General features: G+C 43.7%; 1 protein-coding gene across 2 annotated transcripts in view; it reads right to left on the bottom strand.

Annotated features, from left to right (window-relative positions):
* SMAD3 (SMAD family member 3) overlaps positions 1–18,727 on the bottom strand; it is a 64,390-nt gene extending 45,663 nt beyond the window's left edge. Inside the window, exon 1 of one of the 2 annotated variants that reach the window (XM_079317747.1) lies at positions 18,178–18,727. In XM_079317747.1, coding sequence (XP_079173873.1) covers positions 18,178–18,383 — 206 coding nt within the window. In that variant the 5' untranslated portion in view covers positions 18,384–18,727. The remainder of the gene's footprint in view (positions 1–18,177) is intronic. The other variant, XM_079317746.1, reaches the window with a different exon arrangement.
* Between the last annotated feature and the right edge of the window lie 2,854 nt (positions 18,728–21,581).

Here is a 21,581-nt window from a genome sequence, read left to right as displayed (position 1 = left end):
CTAGAGTAAATGCAAGAATAAAGTAAATAAAAGATTGCACAGAATGGCAACCACCTCGAGTAGGAGCCCTTTTGATCTAACTAAACCCACAGCACTGGGACCCTGAAATAACAGGGAGCTCAGAACCACTGAGGTAATGCCAAACAACCCATCCTGCTCACAGACCCTTAAGCTTTCCAAGGAAATCAGTTTATCAATCAGTCAAAAGGGATATTTCTGATTATTTTCTGCAACTGCAGCACTCCAGCCACAAGGAGTTCAAGGTCTCAGTTCAGCAGAATTCAACTCTGGACTCCACCATGAGATGCATTTACACACATTTTTCCAGTGCTACTATCACCCCCCACCTTGGTGGATGCCAAAGGACAGGCAGATGTCTTCTGCTGCTTTAAACCACCTGGGATGAAGGAAAATTCCCTGCATCTCCTCTGAGCATGTGCTCCTCCCTGAGACTCCAAACTGCTTTGCTTTGCTAAGCACTTGTAAAGCATATTTCAAATAATTATAATCCTGAGGTCTCCTCTAACATTACCACAATGTATATTTATTAAGTTGAAAGCACGAGCTGCTCCCAAGCAGTTATTTAACATTCATTGCAGCTTGTCCAAGCAAGCCCTGGATGCTCTGCAGCCCTGCTCTTCCCCCAGGGCACAAATGCTAAGTGCAGCTTGAAACAAGACACTGTTTTGTCCTGAATTTACCCATAAAAGAAATATCTGAAGGATTGGTAATATCTGTCTTTCCCACACCCCTCCTGAAACTATAAAATCCTACTGGGCCTTAAATAAAAACAAAGATAAATAAGAAAGAAGATAGATGATATTAAATTTCTATTTTTCCTGAAATTGTGGGAATTACACTCAAATCCCAACTCTGACTTGCTCCACTGCTGCTCCTACCCACAGCACAGCTCTGCTCCTCAGGGGTGAGGGGTTTTTTAATGAAACTTTATCAGAGACCTTCCTGGGTGATTTGCCCACCTTCTTACTCTCCAAAACTATTTCTAGGCAGAATCAGAAGTGCCCCAAATAATCACAGAGAGGGGATAAATCTCCAGGAAACTTCTGGAGTAGTGTCTGGGCTGGAATTTGGGAAGTCTGAGTTCCACAGAAGTGTCAGGCCAAGGGGACACCCATGTTCCCACATCCCATCCCTCTCCAACATGAGGCAAATCCCAGGCTTTAATTTAGACTTAATTGTGAAATCAGGATGTGATTTCACAAGTGCCTTTACCCTCCTGGAGCTTGGTGCAGAAAAGTCCTTTGAAGGAGCTCAAGCTACAAAGGCACACAACCCAAAACATTTAAAAAACCCATCATGAGACAGAATTTTCCACCACCTTATTTAACATCATCTGGTGGGAGATTTCTACAGGCAAGCACAGGGTGAAATTTTCTCTCCAGTGAAAAAGAGCCCCACAGAATTAAGGTGCAATCTAGTTTTAAATCTTCTCAAATTTAGTTTAATTCCCTTGTTAGAGGCTGATAAAAGATAATTTTCTAAACATAATGATTTCAGACTTCTGTAAAGCAATTAGCTGTGTGCAGCTTGGTAAAAATAAACCCACAAAAACAGTTTAGGGTAAAAGAAAACGTTTTAAAACAAAAGATATGAGAGTTTCAATCCATTGTTTCTTTTAAGACAATGATGAGTGAGGTCTGAATCCCAGCAGAGTAAGAAATATGTTTATTGAAGGGGAAAAAGGGAATGATGCAGGATTTGTGAGTCTGGCCAAGAGAGGTAAAATGAAGCAATACTGTAACATGACACTGGGCCAATTGCAGCTGAAATATGGTACTTTTTTTTTTTTAATGTGAGCAGACTATTAGCTGTTAAAAAAAAATTAAAAAACCAGCATAGTGGAATCTCTGTCTTGGTATCTTTAAATAAAGAGAGGATGCATTTCTGAAAGACACACTTGTCCAGGTTACTCATTTCAATAGAGGTCAAAACTCTGCCCACAAGCTCTGATTTAAAAGTGCTCCATTTACAAGGTATTAGAGTGGGTGGTCTTGTTGCCATAAAGATAAAAAGAGACTCAGAACTGCAGCAAACCCAGAGACAGCCAGAAATGGGATTATGCCTTTTAATGGTGTTCTACCACCAGGCTAAATCAGTGCTGTAACATGAAGCCACATCCTCCCTCAGTCTCCTTTTGTTTTACATTTGCTGGCCCAGAGAGATGTGATTACTGGAAACGAGGAGTTAAACGAATTATCTGATGTTCCACTTTCTTTAAAACCCGAAGAAAAGTAGTAAATAGATATTTAGTAAGCAGACTGCAGTCGCTGCAAGCTGAAAAATCACTTTATGAGCAATCCTGTCCAAAAAAGAGGCAACCCTGCTGTTAAACAGATCTGCTATGAAGAGTGAAAAATAAGAAATGAAGCAATATTACTGCAGGGAAAGAATCTCTGAGAAACAGAGATGTGACAAGAGCTCAGGCAGTGCCACAGGCTGCTGCAGGTCTCAGGAAGGGAATGATGGGGTTAAACTCAGACATGTGATCAGATCCACTGACTTACAGGAGGCCCAATCTGAAAAAATTCTTCAGAACATGCAGGACTTGGAGCACGTGTGAATGTGCTGGGACCATTATTACTCATCTTAAAGCTGCTCAGGGCAAAGGAGCTTCCTCCAGCTCTCCATGTACCACTGGAATGTTTGCAGGACTGAGGCTGGGGAAATCTTCATTTTAAAAAAGCAGTTTTAAGGTGGGGAAGGAGATCAAAAAATCCCCAAAGCAACATCCCCAACGAAATTTCAGTGTTCGTGTTTTAGAGATAAATCTTCACCACACATCCCCCTCCCCCATAGAAAAAAAAAAAAAAATAAAAGACAAAAATAAACCACGAAGGGAAGGAAGGAAAAACCTCACAATTTTAAAAGTTTGTTTTAGGCCTAGTGCAGCAACAGCTTCACTTGGCTTTTATCTTTTATTTTGTGGTGTGCTCCAGCTTAAGAGTGGAAAAGCAAAGTGCTCCACACACAAACAGCAGAGGGTTTTATAGAGCAGAGCCCTTTGTTAGTGCTGGAAATTCGAGGCAGGTGCTGATCCCAGAAGGGACAGCAATTGCCAGCACAGGGAACCTGGGAAGCAGAAACACCAGAGACCTTCATTATCTTTATTATAGCTGCAAAACTCCTGCCCCAGGCACCAAGCAGAGCATCCCTGAGAAACTTGGCTCTGCTGACTCTGCTCCACACACACACTGCAATAAACACTTCCAGATCCCACTCTCAGCACCATCACTGTTACTCATTGTTTGCTAAGAGATGGCAGAAAGCAAAGTATCATCAACAGAAGAACAGAAAACTCCACAGCTCCCCCCAGAATCCTTAGCCTGGCTTTGCACAGCTCCCTCCAGGCTGCAAGTCCAGGCTGTTTTTTTCTCTCTGCCTTTCCAAGAGAATAAGTGAACAAGTTGAACAGCTTGTGATATTTGCATGACTGCAGAGAGAGCATTGGAACAGTTTGAAGAGCCAAAGTCTAAAGAGTTTGCAAGGAGTAAAAAGCAGTTGGTGACAAAACCCTCTGAAGACCCTCACCTTGCTGGAATTACTACAAATATTATTATTAAATCTGCAACGACAAGCAAGCCCTGTCATTTCCACACTAGGATCTTTCTACTTATTTCCAGCTCAGAGATAATCCCACTTTTATTAGGTGCTGATCTATCACTTTATGTATTGCAGAGGAAGAGCCCAAACTCCAGGGAATGATGAGTTTTAGCTGAAATAATTTAATGAGTGGCTTCAGTGAAGGCAAAAAGACAAGGGAAGTAGTGCTACATTGATTGGAGCATATGGACACCACCACCCGATGGCAACAATATGTTAATATTAGACAAGATTCTTTTGATGTAAATGAAAGGAAAAACATTTTAAGGAGTGTATTTTCAGTACACTCCAGGCACAATTCCTGTCACTGACATTTGCACGTCCACGGTCTGAAATATTCTCATCTCTGACAAAACCTGAGGTGCTGCAGCTGATTTTCAGTAAATTAAGGCAGTGCCATAAAGTTACAGCATTTCACATCTGCATTGTCCAGCACATCTGGATCGCAGATTATTGCACATGGGGAGGAAGATTAGGCAACTGCCAGGTAATGTTGCCTCTTGTTCAATTAATTACCTTATCTGTGTGCAAACTGCAGACTCGTTAAGAAGGGGGCAGGATTTCATTTATTTGTTGCACAAGGGTCACTCAGCTCCTCACGTTCCACACGGTGCCACATCCCTGCGGTTCTGCACCCACATTTGACTTTGTTGTAACACCTTGCCCCGGCACAGAAAGGCTTTCAACACTCGGGAAAAGTGCCAGACTGAGGATAATGGAAGAGCTCAAGTTCTTCATTAAAGGACACGGCCAATAATGGGCCGCTGGCCTCACACAATAAACAGCATTTAGTGTTTGCTTTGAAGGGGACATCAAAAGGCATCTGAGCTGCACCCTCGGTGCTTGTCACCTCCAGCAGTGCCCACACGGGCAGCTGCAGGGACATGCTGCTAGGTGCCTTTTCACCATGAAACCATCACAAACCCCATCGCTGCCGAGGCCAGGAGCTCGGATTGAACATGCCCTGGTAGCGATGGTGGCAGGAAAGTGCCGGGGGCTGGTGTGGGATGTGAGCAAACAAACCCCTGCAGCACAGCCACACTCTTCAAAGAGCAGCGTTCACCAGCGAGTGACATCCCTGCAGTGGGCTGGAGGCAACAGGAGCTGCCCTCAGCGAAGTGGAAACCAGAAATAAAATTATGTTACTGATGAATCATTATCATAATATATAGAGATATGACAGTATAAAAGTGTGTGGAAATCAGACAACTCAGAGATGTCGTTGCTGTTACAATTAATTTGGCTTCCAAACAACTCAGCAGCACAGCCAGAGATGCCTGGTCCAAATCCACTCTGTCATTTATTGGCATATGAAGAAAATATCTGGGTTTAAAGTAAAAGATAAAAAATTATTGACAAATAAAAGCAGGGGTTATTGTTATCTCAATGTGCACCAACATAATGCCCCTTGTTACACCAAGCTGCATCTGCCAGCCCACTGCACACATTCACAGTGGCTTTTGGCTTCTTCAGCCTGGGAAAAACTTCATTTAAAACTTCCCAAAAAACAGCCCCAGGAGCAGTTTCACCCTGTGAGCTCCTGCACAGCACACAGGCTCATGGTTTCCTCAGCCACCTTCTCCAGGCCTGAAAACCACTGCAGGAGATGTAAATACAGACAAATTTTAAACACTCGACTGGCTCTCTCCTCCACTCTTTTGTGCCAGGAGATAACACCAGAAAACTGGAGAAAGGTTATCCCATGGCAAGGCTGTACACTGAACTCCCAAAGCACTGCCAGCTTCAGACTGGGCAGCACTCCTCAGGGACAAACTGGATCAGCTTTTGTGAAGCACAAGACTTGTTTGGCTCCTGCTTATTGTAAAACATGTTTATTCTAAAGAGGGTAAGTACCTTGGAGTAACAACCTCACTTGCTGGGAAAATAAAAATTAAATTAAAAAAAAAATCCTGTAAACTGGCACTGCCTCCAATTTGACCTGAAGCATAATTTTTAACCAACAGGAATAAGTTATTGAATCACTGGTAGGAAAGTTATGAGCTGTGATTTGAAATAATCCTTGTCTTCCAAAAACAATTTGTGGGTTATTTAATTTATAGCAATACATTACATGTGCAGTTACACTGGACCAACTTTCAGCCTTTTGACAACACTGAACCCTCAAACAGGCCTAGAAAAATATCCTTCAGAGCTCCAAGTAGCACAGGGACTGCAAAGCAAAATTAAGAATTAAATGGGACAGGATGTGTAAAACCAAGAGATGATCCCAAAGCACAAGTGTGGCCAAGTCTTCTGTGCTTCCCCAGCTCCTCTCTCTCAGTGATGTAAATTCAGAGCTGTTCTGCACGTGCAAAAATGATGGTCCCAAACTCACACAGGTGAAAAGTATGACTTGTTGAACCAATAACAAAAATCACCCCTACTCAAGCTCCAAACCCAAGAACCAGTGGCTGGACTGTCTCACACATTCACACTGAGTTACATCGTTTGCTTTCAAAACAAAGAACACTTTTGTTCCCTTCCTTGTCCTCCCAATAACCATCCTTCCCTGTTGTTTAAGGTTCTCAGCCACGGCACAGGGGAGAAAAAACAATATTTAAACAAACAAAAAAAAAAAAAAAAAAAAAAAAAAAAAAACAAAAAACCCCACTCAACCCCTAAACAAATAAACAAAGAAAAGCACACACAGGAGGATGCAAGTCCCAAAGCACAAATGAGCCAAGAGCCTCTGGGCAGCTGCAGCCCAGGGAACAACTTCCAGCAGCAGGGCCCTTCCCAGGAGGGTGCAGCAATGGCACATCCATCCCCACCAGGGTATTCCTGGAAACTCCCTCTCCCTGCTTCTATGCCCTTAAAGCAACTCTGATCAGCATTAGAGCTGACTGGAAAACCATTATCCCATCATTTTATTTCTGTGGGCATGTGTAACACTAGTGTTTTCTTCCAATAGACTATTACAATTTTTTAATGAAGTTACTTTTTTTTTTTTTTTCTCCATAGAATGATAAATTAATTATCATGCTCCATTTGAAGCTATTTCTACAGGATACAAATTTTTATATGTATATTAAAAAAAACTAAATATATACATACACATATAACAAAATATAAAATTGTCCTAAAATCTTTTAATGACCTCTCTCCAGTCCTAAACTTCCTGCTCTTTTTAACTGAAGATTGTCAAATGTGCCTGATCAATGGCTTCAAGCACAAACAGATCTTTCATTGACTGTCAGACAAATTGGAAACATATAAACTTTGAACACAAACTCAAAAGGCAAATTACTAACAGTGCTCATTAGCTCTACCTCCCACCTTTCCTCTTTCTTCTGGAATTGCTGGTCTGGCAGTAGAGCAGAAACTCTGAAATGCCATCCTAAAAATAGAAAGCAAGAAAAGAGGAAAAAGAAAAGGGGAGGGGGGGGAACAGGAACTGAGAGAATAAGCAGAGTGAGAAGCTCTGTAATATAAAACTGTCTCCAGCTTCAAAGTCATCAGCCAATCATCATCCAATAAATGCTATTTTTTCTTTCTAAAAGCAGAACACTCCAAGGGCTATTTTTATTCCTGTTTAGAAGCTGCTCCCCCACCAGGGCTTTCAAACCAGCAGAGCCAAGAGGCACTCACAGCACCCCACTCCAGGCCAGCACCTCCAAAACCTTCACTGGCCCCATGGGCTCATTTGTGCCTGGCACCAACTTTGTTTTAAAACACAAACAACACCAGGGAACAAATGGAGAAGGGACAAAACAGAGGGGATGTTTACATGGAATTATCCTTTCATCCCTATTTCAGGGTGCTCCCTTCATGATTTTCTGTCCATCCAAATAGCTCTCTGTTCTTCCAATATCCTCACTCACATATTTTCCACATGCAGCCAGGAACTGCAGCATGGGTTGGTGTGAATTCAAGCTGGTTCTTGGGTTACTGAGAGACTCCAAAAAGAATTGCTGAGACCCTTAAGGTACTGAAAAATCATGGAAGAAAGGCTCCATGCTCATCCTAAGCCTGGAAAATAAGAAATGGCAGCACTTGAGGTGTAGCCTCAGCACTTTCTTACTTCTTTTGTAAGATGAGCTTGGAAGGTCCCTTCCAATCCACAGAGTCCACAATTCTAAAATGCTAGAGACTTCTTCCTCTATTTAACTGAAAATGAGCTTTATGAATATGAAGTCCCCATGTTACAAATTACTTGTGCAACAAAGAGAGAGCAGCTTTTGAACTGATTCCTGTTTTCCATCCAGAGCACAGGAAGATGCCACTTCAATCTTGGATATGGAAAACTGCAGCAGGGCTTAGGATGTCTGTCCCAAAGTGCCCTTTGCCCCCATTAGCCTCAGGTAAATCAACCCCATTCTCATTCAGAGGGTAAAAATCCTTCTGCTACAAAGGATTTAAGATCAGAACTCTGGTATAAAATGAGAGGCCACAAATGCTCCCCCCTTCAACAGCACATAATGAAAAGGTCTTTAAGAGGACTCAATGAATATTGTATAGTAAAGATTTATTATTATTATTTTTAAATGGGAGTAGCTGCCAGCACTGGAGCTTAATTGTTCTTCTTTAAGGAAAGTAACCATGTAAAACACACAGGGAAAAAATCCAGAGGCTGTTTTGCTCTCAGCTTATCTAAGTAATCCTGACCTCAGATGTTACTTCTCCATCCTTAATTTTAGTGAAGAGATACATTAAATACTGTTTCCCACAGCAATGCTTCAAATTCATCTTGCTTCAATAGCTTTGAAAAGAGCATTTATTTCTAACTTGTAAATGATTTAAAAGAGAACGTTTAATTAATAATGTTGTTTCCAACCAGATGGCCAGCTATTAGTTTTCAGTCATCTCTTTCAGAACAATTCCCCACAAAGTCCTCAGATGCAAAGCAGCTTTGAAGCAAAGAGATGTGAGTGTTCAACACTCAGAGCTGCCAAAACATTCAGTAGAAAACACGGCTACAAGTACAGAAATTAAATTTTTCCAAGTAGTTTTGCTGCAGGTCATGGTTGTAAAAGCCCACCAGCAACAGACACACATTTGTTTCATTTACCATCTTGTATTTGGATGGCATTAAATTCACATATGGCTATAGAATATTACTTAAGTGAAAACATGAGGCTACATGTATAGAGTTTCCCCTGGACTTGTGCTAACAGACCTCAGACTGGAGCTCAGGAGCAAACCTCTGTGGTATGATGTGTATCAACCAGTCAAAATATTCCATGTGTACAGCAGGCACTGCTACAGAGATGAATAGATAAATATTAGGCAAACCCAGCCAAGGTTTACCACTAAACATCTGTGGAATTCTCATATTCTCACTGACGTAGCACCTACAGATTTTCAAAGAGAGTTTCCAACAAAAATTAAAATTGTTTTCTTAGTACAAACGAGGTGCTGGGCAGCAGCAGAAAGCTTTTTGAAGCAGCAAGGTTTGCAACAGGTTTTTAAAATCCTGGGGTTTTAAGAGCTTTCCCAAGTGTAATTAAACTCCCTGAGAGGCCAGGACTGCATGTGGGAGGTAGTTAAGGTACAAACAGGGTGCAATGCTTTGCTCACAGTTCCACAGTGGTGTGGAACAAACCCTTATATTTTCAGTTTTCCCATTCATTATGCAGCAATCCCCAAATGGAAAACCCATCTTTATTCAGCTATGACTGGGAAAAACAAAGATGCAATTGCAATTCTCTACCTGAACTTTCAGCCTGTAGCTGTCCCAAACAATCAAAACCAGGCTTAGGGAAAAGCTTCAATAATCACCTGTCTACCTACACACGAGTTATTTATGGCATTTAATTCAGAGCAAAGCTCAACTCAGTTTGCAGAGTGCCAGCAGACTTTTACTGGCAACAGAAACCAGCTAGAAAGTTGTATCAGCTGCAGTAAATGGTGATTATCTGCTCTTTAAAATTTGCCATTTTTAAAGCTTCATTCTACCACAGTGGTTTCACATCTTCTGGCTTGCACTTTCTACCATTCTTGTGCAAAAAAATTGGTGATTAAAGAAGATGATAATTTTCAACAGGAAACAATGACATGAAACAGGCCAACAGGAGAGATCTGACTGATGGTGAAGCTTATACTGAATAATTCAGGTAAATTAAGGCCCAAAAAGCAGATAAGAAGAAAGATTAGCCAAGTTATCTCTAAATTTGCCCATCCCAAGCCTGTGGAACTCTTACATGGTCATTAATCCAGCATCTCCAGTGCCCACTGGAGTTTTGTTTGAAGGTTCCAGGCCAACATCAGTAACTATTCCAGAGTTTTTATCCTGATTGTGGGAAAGCAGGGACAGATGCCACTAGCAGACCTTGTGCTCTCCTGAGTTCAAGGCCTCCAATTGTGGGGGGCTTTATCTAGAAACATTCCTGCTTCCTGAGCTTGTGTGAGGCAGGGAAGGGCACTTTGGAATGAGGGCTTCACCACTGGCTTGAAAGCTGGTTCAAATTTCAAAAAAGGGAAAAAACCAAATACAGAACAGCCCAATGCTGCCTTCTGCCCAGGCACAGCATCTCCCACTCCACAGGTGATCAAATGTGGAGGGTTTCTGCCCATCAGCAAACCCTCACTGAAACATGAGTGAACTCCTCTGAAAAATTAAATGTTTTGCAGAGAAATCTCATTTTCATTAAAACTTCCAGCTAAACCCTGCCTGGCTTCCTGCCACATTTCCAGCCCAGGCCTGACAAGTCCAGTCTTCCTGGGGCTGGAGCCCCAGCTGGGCAGGCTTCAAATCCTGCAAAGAACCCACAGAAGCCACCAAATCCCTGAATTTAAAAGGGAAAAGTGGACAATATTCAACCCACAAACACCTCTCCCCTGTTTCCAGTTCACTGCTTTCCTGTGCTGGCCTGACTCTCCCTTCACCTGCCTGTGAATTGGAAGTGAATTTCTTGAAATCCATGTAACTACAAAACACAAAAAGAGTGGGAAAATCCTCCAGCTGATTATTAGTCTTTAGATTTCTAAACACTGATAGAATTTTTCAGATACTGTTTGTTACACATGTGCTACAACTGGTTCTGCATCTTGAGTCCAGAGGAACAACAATTTGTTCAACAAATAATAATGACCTTTCTGCACAATTCCATATGTATGGAAACCATAGACTTCGTACCCTATAAAAAAAAAATCCACATCTGTTCTTCCTGAGAATAACAAAATTAAAGGTTTTTGTAGTTGGATCTTTGTCTTCCCACACAGCAACATTAAAATTCCAGTTAATGCAGGGAAAGGAAATTTGGGGGAAAAAGGATTCTCCAGCTGTTAAGCAGATAAAGCAACAACAGTCACACATTCAACACAGAAACAGAGGCATTTTCATGTGCCACAGATGTCTTCCTCTCAGCCCAATATTTTTGTGAACCTTCACTATTCTGTATGTGCAAAGAGTAAGTGAATTTCTCTTTTCACATTCAAGCAACTAAAACAGGAAGGACAAAGTTTCTCCTCTTTTGTTGTGAAAAAGGAGAGTCAGTGTCAGCATCCACCACTCAACCACTGCTGGCTGCAGCTTCACCACAAAGGAGGAAATTTCTGTTCTGACTTCCTTTTTTAAAAAAAGATTGAGTGATGGTGTATGAACATCACCATCTCAGAGAGAAACTCTGACCTTTCCTAGGATGCAATTTATAAGGAAAATTCACTGAAATTCTCAACTGAAAGTGACAAAATGAGCTAAGGAGGGTTCACCCACTGTTTTCACCCTGAGAACCCTGGAGAAAGCAGGAATCCCAGGGATGGGATCCATCCCTGGCACATCACCCACTGCAGTCCCTCTCTGCAGGACTCCCACCCCTGGTTTCCATATTCCTGCAGGGCTGGAGGAGCAGATGCTCCTGTCACAGCTCAGGCCCTGTGCAGGTGCTCCAGGACAATTTGGGCACACACAGAGCACCTGAAACGTGTCCCCTCCTTGCCCTCATAATCCAGTCAGCTGTGAAGGTTTCTTGTGACCTCCAGAATTTATCAGGATCATCTCTTCACCTTTCCCAGGCTCACACAGGTTACATTTCTCACAGGAAGGTTTTACTGGAGCTTTAAGCACGTTCTTTCACGAGGCTCATCAGTGAGAGATACAATCCAGGTTTCCCTCTGCAGCACACACAAAATCCTCCCTTGCTGCTGAAGGAACAAATGTGGGTGTCTGAAAGTGTGTAGCTACAACAAAGATTTCCTGCAGGAGCTCAGATCATCCCTAGGTGAGCCTTTAAAAAGCAGGGTGATATTTCTTACCTGACTGGGCTCTTGTGAAATCAAGGCTTGGTTTTATTTGGTTGGGTTTTTAATAGGGCTGTTATTACCATGCAGGGATAGTTTATTCCCACTCACGTTTGTGTCTTATGAGGAGCTGAGTCTTTAAGACAGAAAAAAAAGAGCTCTGGCTTTGTATTGTTTCTACAGAACCACCTGGAGCAATCAAACTTCCCTAAGGGCAAGTCCCACCACTCTGGGGACAAAGAGATGCCAGCAAGTGATGATCAGGTCTGAAAGGCTTCCAAACACCTTTAAAAGCAGCAATCCACACATTATTGACTCCTCAGCTACACAAAGTTGTGCCAAGAGCCCAATTATCAGCGATTCCCGAAGGAATCAGCAAACATCTGCTGGAGCTGGTGCAGGGTGTGGACAAGAACCTTCACTCCCCCTCCTGTCCCTCCCCTCTCTGCCCATCAGCACATCCAGCTCGGGGCTGGAAAAGAGTTTTTTTACAAACACATCAAGGCAGACAAGGAGAAAAGTTAATTAGGACTATTCATAAGCCTGGCTGGAGGAGTACTGCATCCCATCCCTGAAAATTTAATTGCACTCAGTAGAGGGAAGCTAAAACGGAGTAATAAAAAAATAACCCAAACAACAGAAAGAGATAATTTGGGAATAAAAACTGATTTCAATTTAATTCAAGCACTTGTTGGCCCTATTTATTTCATCAAGTAGTTCATGCAGGATAATGGCTTTACTGTGCCTCTAACAGCATTAGAAGTTCCTAATAAATTAACAAGTGAAAATTAATGGCTGCTCAGTCCATTAAATCTTGTTAATTTTATTTTTGCTGTAATAATATAGCAATCACAAGTTTACATTATTAAACCAATATTTATTAGAAGAACTCGTTTTAATTGGATCCCTGATGTGGTAATCCCATACAGTGTGCATTTCTTTATTTCATCCATTTTTTGCATTTATTTCTCATTATATTTAAATGACTGCAATATTCGGGGTCTTTTCCTAATACTATGAAAGTTAAGCAACCATTTTAAACATTTTATTTCACACAGATTCAATACTACACAATATAATGAGAACATCATGAGTCCCTTCAGAAGCTATTTTAACTCTTTTAGTCTCTTGAGAAAGGGCAGAAAAATGAAAGGCAGAGATATGAATATCTGAAAGCATCTTAACAAATGGTAAAATGCATTTTTTCCTCTTAGCCCTTCAGTGTTCTGGATAAACATTCTGGTTGTTTATCAAGACAGGAGGAGTTTTATCACTGGTTTTAATGCAAAGTGCAAGCTGGCCTGAACTCAGGTAAAAAAATAAATACATATATTGGCAAAAGGGATTGAATTGTAGTGACTGCATGAGAAATTATGAAACTGAGACACCTTAATAAAGGGCTGGTGTGCTACTCCAGCAGCAGCTTTTTTGAGAGGAGGGACCATAAGTCCCTCCCAGTTCCTTGTCCCTGCCACAATAACTGAGTGTGTAGCTGCTCCCTAACTGCTTGTACCAACATTATTGCTCCAGCCTGACAGCAGGGCTTTGTTTTTGGGAATGGCATCGTGTGGAATACAACAACTCCACACACATTACCCAGGCTGATGTAAGAGGCTGCAACAAGTGCAAGGGTGGGGGGAAAAGGTGAGGGGCTGCAGGGAGCAGAAATTTGTGCCCAGAGAGGGGGGCTGGCCTGTGAAAGGCACTGATGGACAAGCAGGAGTGCAGGCACAAAGTCAGGGAATCACACAGGAACAGCTGAGCTGGAAGGGACACACAGGGATCACCAAGTCCAGCTCTTGGACCATCCCCAAGAGTCACACCCTGTGCCCAAGAGCATCGTCCAAACTCTCCTGGAGCTCTGCCAGGCTCAATCTCCACCTTCAGCCCTGACCTGCACAGCCCCACAGAGGCCACAGCAGCTGTGCCCAGCTGGTGAGGGCACTGCAGCAGCACAAAGGTTGGGGCAGGGCTGCCAAACCTGCCTGGGACAGAGGTCACTGACACGGGGTTGCAGCAGGAAAAATCCCAGCAGGATGGAGCTGGGCAGGGTGATGGCAGCAGAGGTGTTTGCACACAGGGACTGGGCTGGAACCAGCCCTGCACACACTCCCAGACAAGGCCGTGACATATTCAAGCTCCTCACACTCAGGGACAGAAAGATGAAAACGAGCTAGTTTGAAATTGGCATTGAAAAACAGATAAATTTGCATATGGACAGACAAAATTGAGACTGGTCCTCTGCTTGTTACTGCAATCAGATGGCAGAGGTCCCAAAAGAGGAGCATGGAATCAGAGAATATCCCGAGCTGGAAGGACCCACAGGGAGCAAGTCCAGTGACCCCAAAATCACATCATGGGGTGCACACCCTTCAGGGTCTTGCTGACAGCCTCTGCCACTTACCATCCTCACAGTTTTCCTATTTTCCTGCCATCACCTCAAAGCTAAGAACATTACCAAATCCTGTAAATATCGTGTGGTCAACTCCCAACACAACACAAGCTGTGCTCACACCCAAAATACTCATGTTCCTTCTTTATTATCTTTATGCATTATGTTCCTTGTGTATTATCCCCGGTTTTCCCCACCAAAATGTAAATTAGTTAAGGAACACCCTGTTCAGTGGCTTTTAACAAGCAAATGTGCCATGTTTCCATTTCAATTGGTACGTTCTACCCTTATCAGATGAGCTCCACAAGAAATAACACCCACCTCTCTTCAAAACTGTTTTCTAAATTAAAATAAAACCCCACCACTTAAAAGAAGGTGTTCCTTACATACAGGAATCCTGGCTCCCCTAAAACCACTGGTGATACCAAAACAAATAAATACAGTAATAAGTTCAAAAGGAAAATGTGCATATGAAAATATATTACAAAATGTCAGGAGATTTATGTCTTTGTGTGTGTAACACCACAAAAGCTCTAGAAACAAAGCGTTTACTATCTCATATAGCAAGAACACAGATACTCCACAGCTTTCAGAAGTTACTGAGTGCCCATCACATGGTCTGGTTTCTGCAGATCAGACCCTAAAAAAGTTGAGTTAAACACTCATCACACCTCATTTCCAGGGCAAACGCTGCTGATTTCTCAGAGGCACAAAACTACTTCTCCTCTGCTCAGAAGAGTGTTAGAAACTCAGGTTTTTGCAGGTTTCTATGAATGTCAGATGCAGATGCCATTCTTTCCACATTTGTGGGTCTGCAAAAAGAATACAGCCACCAAAAAGTTAAAAATTCTGCAAGCAGCTGGAGCAGATCTTTGCCTGCTCACAGAGCAAAGCAGAAGCCACAAACACCCAGCTGGCTGTGCTGGGTAGGTGTTAATGGCACTCTTGTCCTCAGGTTGCTCTGAAAAGTGAAAAAAATGCTCACCCTGAACGCTGGGCTTTGGAGATAATGCACCTTTGACAAAGGATGTACTTTCAGGAGGAGAAGAATGTGTGTTCTCGACTTTACCACCCAATACAGGATGAAAAAACCTTTCTGCCAGGGAGATCCAGGACTCACCAGGTCAGCCCTGACACCCAAGGCCACCAGCTCAGGACACAGAGGTTTAAAAAAGGTCCTGCTGGGGCAGCTGAGCCCAGAGGAGCAGGGAAGGAAGATCCTCCAAAGGAGCCACGCTGCAGCACCAGCACCACGAGAAACCATCAGATGGTCTGAGGCAGTTTTCAGGTGGAAATTACTTCCTTCTACAGCAGTAAAAACAAGGAGGAAAAATCCTTCTTGCCAGGAGAGTCTCTGAAATCCTTGAAGGCCTCTCCAGCCTCTTGTTGCCTGCCACAGGTTCTCCAACAGAAAACCTGGGGTGTCTGTCACATCACCTCTGAAATGGAGCACTTGGAGAAGTAATACATGCTGAGCAAATACACAAGCAAACAAACAAATCCCTGTTTACTAATCTGTCAGGAGATAGCATGCAGTACATGCTTCCAGATCCCAGCAGATAAACATGACAGCAGGAATACATTTGTTATTCTAATTCCTTAACCCTACAAGAAAACAAATCTTTTTTTCCTGTCCTTTCTTCAAACAATCCCACCTGATCAGCCCAGGAATTTGCTGTGTAGCCCTCATTCCCACGAGCAAGGTTTTTGCAAAGCTCGAGCCCTTTTCCATGTGAAACTTGCTCTGTCTCATGGATATAATAGCTAATTTTGGACTTACCCTGCTCCTGCTGGGCCAGAGTCATCACTGGCATGGCTCCACTGTAATTCAGTCTACTGATGCATTACAGACAATGCACAACATGAGCTAATCCTTAATGATGCTTTTCCCCCCTTTCCTCCCTCCCCAACATATTAGTTGAGTAAATAGTAAAATGACACATGTAAAAATTATTAAATGAAAAAAAAAAAATACAAGCAGCTAACTAAAACCACGCAAAAATCATCTTGCAAACACTAATTTCAGATGACACAGTAATCAGATTCCCAGATACATTAGGACGAGCAGTGCAGCCCAGAGGAAAAGGCACAACTCTTAAAGTCACAAGGCCTGGCCAGAGCTGCAGCTCTGCACTGACTCCAGAGATTGTTCCACGTTCCCACATCATTCCCCAGCCCCTGACACACAGATACCAACATCTCAGCACAGGAAACCCAACCATGCTCATTCAGAAACAATGAGAAAAACACATACGAAGTTGTGTTTAAAAACTAACACCAAAGTATAAGGGGTTCCCACCAGAACAGGCTGATCCTCCCCCACATCGAGGTTTAAGATCTGCAGGATCCAGGATCTGTGTCATAAATTAACATGAAATGGTTTAATTTCTGCACAGATTTTCTTAAACAAGGGAGGAACAGACGTTCAGTAGGAACAGCCAGGACAATCTCTGAAGGTGAGAATATTCATGACTTGTAATAGCTGCTTGTGTTGTTATTTATTTTCAACCCTTTTTTTTTTTTTTTCTAATAAAGCATTGTGTTTGGTCCAACTCTTTTCTTCCTTTAAATCATAAAATATCAAATCCCTCCTTATCTAAAGCACCTTTTTAGGAGTCACAGAAGTTCCACGGGACTTCATGCTCTGCTCCCTAACGGGTCAGCATCAGCCACACACAATACCCAGGTCACAGCAGCAGGGCTGCTCCAGCAATTCTCTTCTTTTGAAATGCTAAATATTTCAGGGAAGTATTTCAAAATAGGAAATTATCTACGTGGAAAGCACCTTGCTTACCAAGAATTTTGAAAATATAGGTTTTAAGGCGTTTGTATTGTGCAGTGGCTCTACAGGTTTTGATTTCTGCTTCAAGTAGAAGCCGGAGCAACTCTAACAAAGGCTGAGAGCTCTCGTTTGCATTACTGGCCAAAATCTTAGCCACAGTCATCCAGCACCAAAAAAGATAAGGAAGTTTTATTTTTCCTTTTAAAAAAACACTACAGTTGTTGGAAGAAAATTTTAGGAGCTCCAAACATCCACATTTCTAAGCTACTTGCTTCACTTTTTCATGCAACAGATGCTGCTTTGTATCAGCTCCTGCATATTAAATCATTCTGACAACCAAGAAAGCATACATTTGTTTGTGCCAGAGAGAAGCATGAATACACACACACACACAGATATCTTCTCACGCAGAAGCACACGATTATGCAGCATTCAAATATTTGGGATGAACTTTGGCCTTTGCTTAAAAAAAAAAAAAAAAATACTCTCAAACAACAATCAGGAACAGACCCAGCAGTCATCTGGCTGAGCTCACAGAAATCAACAATCTGCAGCAATAAAACACCACTTGTGGGCAGCCATTTGAAAGTTACTTGGAAAATTATTCTTAGATGGGATAGTTTTATATACGTCTTTTATGATTTATGGTGGCCTTATGGACTGAGTTCGGAATGGAGACTAAAAAGAAAATCTATGTTCATTCAAAAAATGGAGGAAAAGATCAGTTATATACATCCTCACGTATGTGGGGATTTTTCTGCACTCCAAACAACCTCCTTCAGCCCTGCCGTTTGCACTCCCGATTTAAAAAGTAATTCGAAAACACCCCTTCAGAGCAGTAATATGGAAGAGGCCAAACAACCCAAACAGAACCGTTTTCCTGACGCGTTAATCCCAAGAAAATCTTAATGCAACAGCACTTGAGAACACGCTGAAACTTCTGACAATGAGCGTGCCCCCTGAGTGAAACTGATCCGCAGCGCTTCCAACTTTTTCTTCTTTTTTATAAGCTCGGCTCGAGGCGTATTTTCCCCACTACGTTTTCTCTCTCTCGTTACTAGAGAGTAATTCAATTTGCAGCAGCTACGGGTTTTTTCTGAACTAGGTAAGGAGCAGGCAGGGAGAACCAACAGCGCCCCGAGCGCGGCAGGGCCGGGCCGAGCTCGGGGGTCCCCGGGGGTCCCCCACACCCGCACCCCGGTACCTGGGGATGGTGATGCACTTGGTGTTGATGTTCTGCGTGGTGATCGCCTTCTCCAGCTCGTCCAGCTGCCCCGTCTTCTTCAGCTTCTTCACCAGGCTCTTCACCGCCTTCTCGCACCATTTCTCCTCCTGCCCGTTCTGCTCGCCTTTCTTCCAGCCCAGGAGCCGCTTGACGATGGGAGGAGTGAAGGGCAGGATGGAGGACATGCTGCCTGTGCCGCGGGCTCCGCGCTCTGCCCGCCGCCCCCCGCGCTCGCTCGGCCGCCTCACAGCGGGCAGGGCAGCCCAGCCCAGCCCAGCCCAGCCCGGCCCGGCCCGGCCCGGCCGCTCCCCGCCCCGCCGCTGCCTCAGCGCCGCGGGCCCGCGGCTCCAAACTTTGCCCGGAGTTCGCCGCCTCTCCCCGGCGGCGGCGGCAGCTCCCTCCTCCTCCCCCTGCTGCCCCGCTCTGTGTGCGCGGAGAGGCGCCCACTCCAGCTCATTCCCAGTCTGTCTTTCATGCAAATTGCCTGCTGGCCGCCCCGGCCCGGCTTCCACCCCCTCCTTCCCTCCCAAACACGCCGCCGAGGGAGGGAGGGAGGATGGAAGGAGGGCGGGGAGCGGCCGGGCCCGCCGGAGCTCCGCGCCTCCATCGCCGCCCGCGGAGGCCCCGGCTGCCTCGGGGGGATCGCGCTGCGCGGGGCCCACAGACAGGCGAGAAAAGGGAGAAAAGGGAGAAAAACCCAGGAGCAGGGCGAGGAGAGTGCCCGGACAAACCCCACCGCGGGAAGGCAGGAAAATAAAGTGTAAAACAACACAAGTGCAAAGCCCGTTCAGTGAGCGAAGGGACTCAGCGCGGCTGCAGCCCCAACCATGGAGATTCCATCCATGCAAAGAAAGATGTGTTCCCACATAGACAGCCCAACACGGCTTGGCCAGCCGTACTCAGACTATCAGCTGCTTTTTTTGTTCCAACCCCTTTAATTTACTATTCCATTCCCTCATCTTTCCACCCCGAGCAACAGGTACCCGAATAATTTTTGCCCTGTATCAGACAAAAACGACTCCCTGGAGGTGTTTACCGCCGGAGCTGGTCAGAAATTCTCAGACGGAATATTTTTGTCAGAGGACGGCAGTTTGTTCACATCTAGGTGTTTTGTAGAGATGCTTCGGTTTGGGCTGACTCAGGGTGGCATCCAGGTACATTTCCAGTTTCTAACTTTCCATCACTGGGCAGACTGGGTTGTCACACTCCCCGGTCTCAGGCGTGCTGAAAGGCAGCCCAGGTCCTAAAAAAAACATATAATTATAAACTTTAGCTCCTCAAAGCAGCAGTTCTCTGTTAAACCACCCCAAAACAGTGCTGAGCAAGGAGGCTCAGAGGCACCTGCAGAGCCACCAGGTGCCTCCAACCAAGGCTGGTTCCTTTTCTCAGCTCCAGCTGCTTCTCATCTCCCTGCAGCAGCTGCCCAGGAGCAACAGGGTGAAAGTTTTGTGGGGTCATGCTCCCGAATTCTGAATTTTCAAGCTGAGATACGCTTCCCAGTTGTCTCCATCCTATCAGAAGGGATGGTGGTGAGCCCGAATTTGGGAAGCCTGCGGGGCTGCTCACACACGGTGGTTTTTCCCAACCCACGTTCTCATATTCCAGCATCCCCAGTAACCCAGTGGGGAGACTCCTCTCCTCGAAAGCTGCCATCCCAAAACTCCCCGTGCCTGTGGATTTGGAGCAGCCAGGCACCCAGATCCGATGGGATCAGACTGCCTTGGCTTTCACAGGCATTTCAAACACAGGCTTTTATTCCAAACTGACAGTACCAATTTTTGAAATATTAAAATTGGATACAAATTAAATACTCTCTCTCTTTTTTTTTTTTCCTTTTCCCCCCTTCAGCATTCTCACATCATTCTCAACATGCATTCCCTGAGTGTCTTGAATTTTGGAGGCTCACCGCTAAAATTTTGGCCTGTTGCCCTGACCCAGTTTTTGGCTGCTTCAGTTGAGATGCCTGAAGTACAAAGATGTGGAAGCCCTGTAGATGATCCCAATATTGTTTGATGAAATATCTCCTCATTACTTCTAAAGCAATGCAAAAAAAATTATTGTTACTATTTACACTAAAAGCAGGATGCCTCAATTACTGACTTGCTAGTGCTCTTGACTCACTGTATATTTGTGTTTTTCTGAAAATACCAAGTTTCTGATAGTTTGTGATTATTTAGGGATCTGAACTCTTCTTTAGAAGTTGTTGCTTACAGCTTTAGAAAATGGGCTGAATATGTGAACCAAGTGAAACATAGATGGGGAAGTTAGGTACATTTTTTTAATGCAGAAATATTCTTACTACATTTTGAGATGGGGTGAAGTTAAATAATCTTTCTCTGTTTTCTCAGTTCTTGGCCTAGCACATTTTGCAAGCCCAGAGGCTGAAGGACTTGCCTCAGACCTGGTAAATCCATATTACATCAGGGTGATCTCAGAGCAGACTTCTGTTCTGGGGACCAACATTTCTTTCTGGTTGTTTTGGATAGAAAACCATGGGCACCATTCCACGCTTTTTCCATCTAGAAAGATTTTGATAATACTCAAATCTCATCACTACACTCAGAATTCATGCTGTGACCATGGTTCAGCAGAGCTTCTAGAATTTTCTATCCATATTCATGGGCTGTCCTTCACTCCTCACAGTCATATCACGAGTCATGGCCTGGGTACATTTGAATAAGGGGAAGGAGGGGAAGAGCTGAGTGGTTTCCTCGTGCTTGTACAGTGATTTAGTGGCAAAAGGATGAAGATAATTTGCTAAACACTAAACCAAAAAAAAACTGGGTCTCGCTTACAACCTCTAAATGAGGTGTAGGCAGCTCAACCACTGATCTAAACTCTGGGCCACAGCAGCACTGCAAACACTCCTGAAAACAAACCAACACTTGGGCTTGGGATGTGGGATACATTTTTAAGCTTAAGGCCATGGTATTTAATGGAACAGCTTGTGTGCTTGCTGGGGTTACCTGTCAGAATGAACTGTTCTATGAAAATATGACTTTCTGAACCCCTAGACAGTAATTCTTTATTTCAGAGAGTTTTGGGCACTCTCAGAGTGGAAAAATTAACAGGAAAAGCAGGACTGTCCCAATTCTGCGTGGTCTGGATCCGATTGCTGGTTTACAAAATGTCTGATGTCTTGGAAGCCACCTCTAGGCAGAAAACATTTATGCTTCTGTTTGTGATTGTGCTCATTTTTTGTGGAACAGTTTGTTCTTTACTTTGAAAAAGTCATTATCTTTGCTTGTGTTTAGAATTGTAGAGGTTCATGGCCACAGTTTGCTCTTACTGAGAAATAAAGATACATGTAGTCTGCAATGGTATGAGGAAACCAAACACTTCAAGAAAAAACCCAAACCCTTTACAGCTATTTTGAATTCTTA

Source organism: Erithacus rubecula (genome assembly GCF_903797595.1).
Source record: "Erithacus rubecula genome assembly, chromosome: 14".
NCBI classification, from domain to species: domain Eukaryota; kingdom Metazoa; phylum Chordata; class Aves; order Passeriformes; family Muscicapidae; genus Erithacus; species Erithacus rubecula.
The sequence above is the reverse complement of the archived record's forward strand: the minus strand, read 5'-3'. Positions and strand labels throughout refer to the sequence as shown.